Source organism: Alosa pseudoharengus, unplaced genomic scaffold (genome assembly GCF_046254945.1).
Source record: "Alosa pseudoharengus isolate Yale_2024_CS ecotype anadromous, Long Island Sound unplaced genomic scaffold, YU_APseudo_1.1 YU_APseudo_1.1_scf_5, whole genome shotgun sequence".
Taxonomy (NCBI): Eukaryota; Metazoa; Chordata; class Actinopteri; order Clupeiformes; family Clupeidae; genus Alosa; species Alosa pseudoharengus.
Window position 1 is genome coordinate 7,492,973 of NW_027468837.1, and position 5,000 is coordinate 7,497,972.

Here is a 5,000-nt window from a genome sequence, read left to right on the forward strand (position 1 = left end):
TCAACCAAAATCTTCTCAACACCTAAATCATAAATTCAGAAATAATGTGTTAAGTATCCTTAATGAACATAACTTTACAGAACATATATTAAACTGACCTGTGACATTTTTCACAAATATAGGGAGTAACCATCAAGGCACAAAACAAAACCAGCACACCAACATGCATTTGGCCTCTTTAATTCACGTCACTGAAAGCCAATCTCCAAGGTCACCCGTGAGCGTGGTGTGGTGGTGCTGGTGGATAAGATCAGCAGACTCCGGTGCAGGAGCTGGGCTGGGCTGGGCTGGGCTTGTGATAAGGCTGCCTGGGCTCCTCTGTCTCTTAAGCGGCTTTGGGGCTCTCGGGGCTCAGGAGCAGACCGAGGCCCCCTCAGGCCTGTGTCACCGAGCTCATCTGCGGCAAGGTGCGCTCATGGCTCCTGCAGGTGTCACAGGGGTGACGTGGAAGTGGTCTAGGGCTGACTGACTCCAGATCAGAGGTGCTCAAACATCCACCCCTGACTGTCTGGGTGATCAGGGGCTTGAAGGCCTTCCTTATATCGCTTTTCCAGTGAACCAAGTCCTGGTGATAGGTTGGTGCCTGTGCCAGTTTGGTGTTGATTCTACATGCCAACTTTTGAAGAACCAGCTTACTTTTCTATGGACTGAGCGCCAAAGAAGAGCCGAGTCGAGAAGTCACTGCATATGTCTTTACGCATCTCCGTTGTCCTAGCAACATGTCCGTAAGCAGCCAACCATAACAACAACGGAGGACTACATATAGTGTTGCATTTCAAAGATGCACCTGTAAAGCTATTAGTGATCAGAAAAGGTCATCTCTGCTAAGGGCACTGGCCACCTGATTCAGTTCTCCTAGGCCTGTAGGTGACCCTGAGCACCTGAGGGCCAGGTGAGTTAGATAAGGGCTGCAAGTTAGAAGACAAAAGATGTGCCGTACCGTAGGCCAACATAATTTTGTGTCGGAACCTCTAAATGATAACCATGAAACCTTAGCTGACCCGGATGCTCCCCACCCGCCTCTTCTGCCTGAGCCGAGTCCACCACTGTGGCATGGTGTCCGACACGAGTCTGTCCGTGCACACCTAGACAGGTGGCATGCAGACATGTGCCAATAGGTGGCACTAATGCTACAGCAATGACACCTTAGACTGACAGGAACACAGTGAATGACACTGAGTGCATTCGGAATATCAAAATATATATTTGTCTGTGTGTGTGTGTGTGTGTGTGTGTGTGTGCGCGTGTGCGTATGCAAAAGAGAATTCATGTGTGTGCGTGTGTGCTCATAGGGGTCTGTTGTATTTGAGTGGTATGATATACTCACACATCGACAATGATGACCATGTCCTTGGGAGACGAGGCTCCTTGGATGTACCTGTGAGGAGAGAGACAGGCATGATTACGGACCAATTACAGATTCGAGTGGTGGTAAAACCCCGGCTCTGTCACTTCGCACCGCACCACGCCGCGCGCGTGGCTGAGGCTCCGCGGGCAAACGCCCTCACTGCCGTAACCTCTGTCGGGGGTTTTTGTGACGGCTTTTTCTCTAAGCTATCATCAGAGAGGACACGGGGCACCTGAATAGAACTTTTACAGCGGCACTCGCACTCCACTGAGATTAGGAGGTGATTAAACTTGTCATCCAAGGCCAAGAGAGTGGCAGCCAGGGCTTAGCTAATGTACACGGCACACTGAAAGGAAGCTCTGTGGAGTCCATGGTGGACCGATGGGGAGAACAGCGGAGACGGACGTCTAAGAGAGGATTATTAACCCCCATTGCAGACTTGCAGTGGGACATATACCGTCATTTTCCAACTATTAGCCACGGTTTATTGATTTTGCAAACAAATTTCAGCTATGAGGTTAAAGGTTGTATCAGCGAATTCAGGCACAAAAATGGCCCAAACATAAATGATCACATTCATCTAATCTTTCCTAACGATCCACTAGCTGCCTGCCCCATAAGCAGGCCGTCAAAAAACTGCGTCTCTGTAGGCAGCCTAGGCTCCGAGATCTGTACACAAAAATAATAGCTACCAACAGGGGTTGGCAACCACTCAAAAGCAAAATAAAGTGTTTCAACCAATAACCGACGAGATGCGCGTTTAGGAGAGTTTCAATTGCATGGGAGGGAGGGGGAGGGAGTAGCGAGCTAGCTCTCTGTTTTGTTTGAACATCAAAAGTGACGTATCCCCGCTATCGCTGATACAACCTTTAATACACAGGGGCAGTTAATATGGTATTAATATGGTTTTGATTAAACTTGCATAAAACACTGTCCTGTGGCTTTTCGTGCAGAGAGCCTTTCGTGCACTTAGCCTATTGAAGAGCCATGATGACCCAATACATTTTTCTTCAATCAACACTTTTCACTACATTGGCATTCTTCTGATTCTGGGAAACTGCACTCTCGAAATTTCCAACGACCACCTCTGAGCTTGTTTCTCAGAAATGGCTTTCTTGCAAAAAGTTCATATTCACCCAAGGAGTTAAGACTACTTTTGCAGTCACGACTTCTGGAATAATGTCAGCATGTGCCATGTTTACAATGGTTTGGCAGATTCAGTTGAATTCACTTTCAGCCCTTTTATCTCGGCAGGAGAGTGAGTGAGTGTGTGTGTGTGTGTGTGTGTGTGTGAGTGTGAGTGGGTGTGTATGTGATTATGTGTGTGTGTGTGTGTGTGTGTGTTTGTATGTATGTGTATATGTGTGTATGTGTGTGTGTGTGTGTGTGTGTGTGTGTGTGTGTGTATATGTGTGTCTGTGCGTTATGCATGTGGCCCTAGAGCTCTGGCTAGGTGAGGTGGCTGTCTGTCTGCCTCCGCCTGAAGGGGCTCCCAGGCACCTCAGACTGACTGGCTTGCGACCAGACCGGTCTGGAGTTCAGATAAATCCGCTGAGGGCTGCCGGCCGCTGCCACCGAGACAACCACTGACAGGAGGGAAGGAGAAAAGAGGGATGGAGAGATGGAGAAAGTGAGGGATAGAGAGATAAAGAGATGGGAGAGGGAGGAGGCCAGGGCTCAAGGCTGAAGTCCCTGCCAGCCCCACTGATTCATGTCGCTAATCAAACTGACCCCACCCTCATTAAGACCACACCTTGAAGCTGACCAAACTCTGGCTGCCCATCTGAGGCCTTACAAGATCACCTTGTCTGGTCACTCAGTCAGTTGCTTCCTCTGATTTTGAATCTGCTGTGGTATTTAGGATCCATCTTAGTAAAAATGTGAAGAAAAAAAGCCAATGTGTGTGTGTGTGTGTGTGTGTGTGTGTGTGTGCGTAGGAGAGTGAAAGTGTGCCTAAAAGTGTGTGTGTGTGTATGTGTGTGTGTGTCCGTGTATTTGTGTGTGTTTGATGCATGGTGTGAGAAAACAGCAACAAAACACCCGAGTCTGTGCGCCGCTGATACAGGCTGACATTAAACATGGACACACACTCATTCATACAAACGCAAACACACACACACACACACACACACACACACATACACCCAGGCACACACACGTACACACACACAAAACAAAAACACAAACACCGTTCCAGTAGCAATTAAAAAGGCATTACGTCCCCCTGCCCCTGTGTAATCTGAGGGGAGATTGATGGCCATCGCGCACTCCTTCAAGCTCCTGGCTCCAGTTCTGAGATCGCACCGCTCGGCCTTGTGGGTACCTGGCAGCGGCAGAGCCAGCACGGCTGCCGGTGTGCCTTTTGTGTGAGTGTGTGTGTGTGAGTGTGTGTGTGTGTGTGTGCGTGTGAGTGTGTGTGTGTGTGTGTGTGTGTGTGTGTGTGTGTGTGTGTGTGTGTGTGTGTGTTTAGAAGACTGTTGGTAGATTCTGCCACGTTGTTGTTGTTTTATGTGCTGGGGGCTGACCAATCATTGGGGGCCTCTTCCTGTGGTGATGATGATTGGTTGGGCTGGCTGGCTGGGCCTGGCTGGGGAAGACTGGAGCCCATGGGGGCCAATCCAGCGGCTTTGTGAAGCAGGGCCAAGCACCACAGAGAGGGGCCGCTGCAGAAAGGCAGTGTGTGTGTGTGTGTGTGTGTGTGTGTGTGTGTGTGTGTGTGTGTGTATGTATTGTGTGCATTGGTGTGTATGTGTGTGTATGTGTGGTCATGTGTTCGTGGATATGTTTTAACATTTATGTGTATTTGTTTCTAGTAGTGTTCTCAATGTGTGAGTGTGGGCCTGGCTTTACTGGCTGTGCCAGGCTGTGTGTGCACGTGCATTCGCGCGCGTGTGTGTGTGTGTGTGTGTGTGTGTGTGTTCTGACTGAGTGCTCTCTCCACACTGTTTCCTGAGGCGAGCCAGCTGCTGGCACACGCCACTCCAACCTGCACCGTGACCTTTCACCCCATCCCTCAGTGGCTGTTCCAGGCAGCCAATCATGGCAGGGGGCATATGTGGGAGGATGTGTGTGTGTGTGTGTGTGTGTGGGGGGGGGGGGGGTATACTGCATTCTCTCCCTCGCTCGCAGACAGAAGCCAAGAGGGGGAAATGGATGGGTGGAAGACTGATGACAGCTCACCGAGCACAGAGGGCAGCAGGAGAGAGCTGGCTCTGGCCACTCAGTGAGCATGCCCACTCAACACTCAGAGTGGACAGAGAGAGAGAGGAGGAAGAGAGAGAGAGAGAGAGAAAGGGGGTGAAAGTCCGTATGAGAGAGGTGAATATGAGGTGTTTGTGCGTGTGTATGTGGGTGTGTTTGTTAGAGAGAGTCTTTGTGATTTAAGTGTGTGAATCTAGTCTGTGACTATGTATGTGTGTGTGTGTGTTACAGTGACTGCATGTGAGTGTAGAGAGTGAGTGTAGTGTGTGTGAATAGTGTAATATATATATATGTGTGTGTGTGTGTGTGTGTGTGGGGGGGGCAATCATCTTTAATAACACTGGCGACAACACATCAAAGGTATGGGCACTTCCACTTCAGCTGCTGCTGCTACCTCCCCCACCCCCCCACACACACACATAGAACAGAGACCGACAAAGCAGACCGCTGT

General features: G+C 49.7%; 1 protein-coding gene across 2 annotated transcripts in view; it reads right to left on the reverse strand.

The window, feature by feature from the left end:
• The window catches only part of cacna2d2a (calcium channel, voltage-dependent, alpha 2/delta subunit 2a), a 210,424-nt gene that overhangs the window by 36,342 nt on the left and 169,082 nt on the right, over positions 1-5,000 (reverse strand). For both annotated transcript variants that reach the window (XM_076267984.1, XM_076267983.1), the window contains one exon: positions 1,328-1,378. In XM_076267984.1, the coding sequence (XP_076124099.1) occupies positions 1,328-1,378 (51 nt within the window). The remainder of the gene's footprint in view (positions 1-1,327; positions 1,379-5,000) is intronic.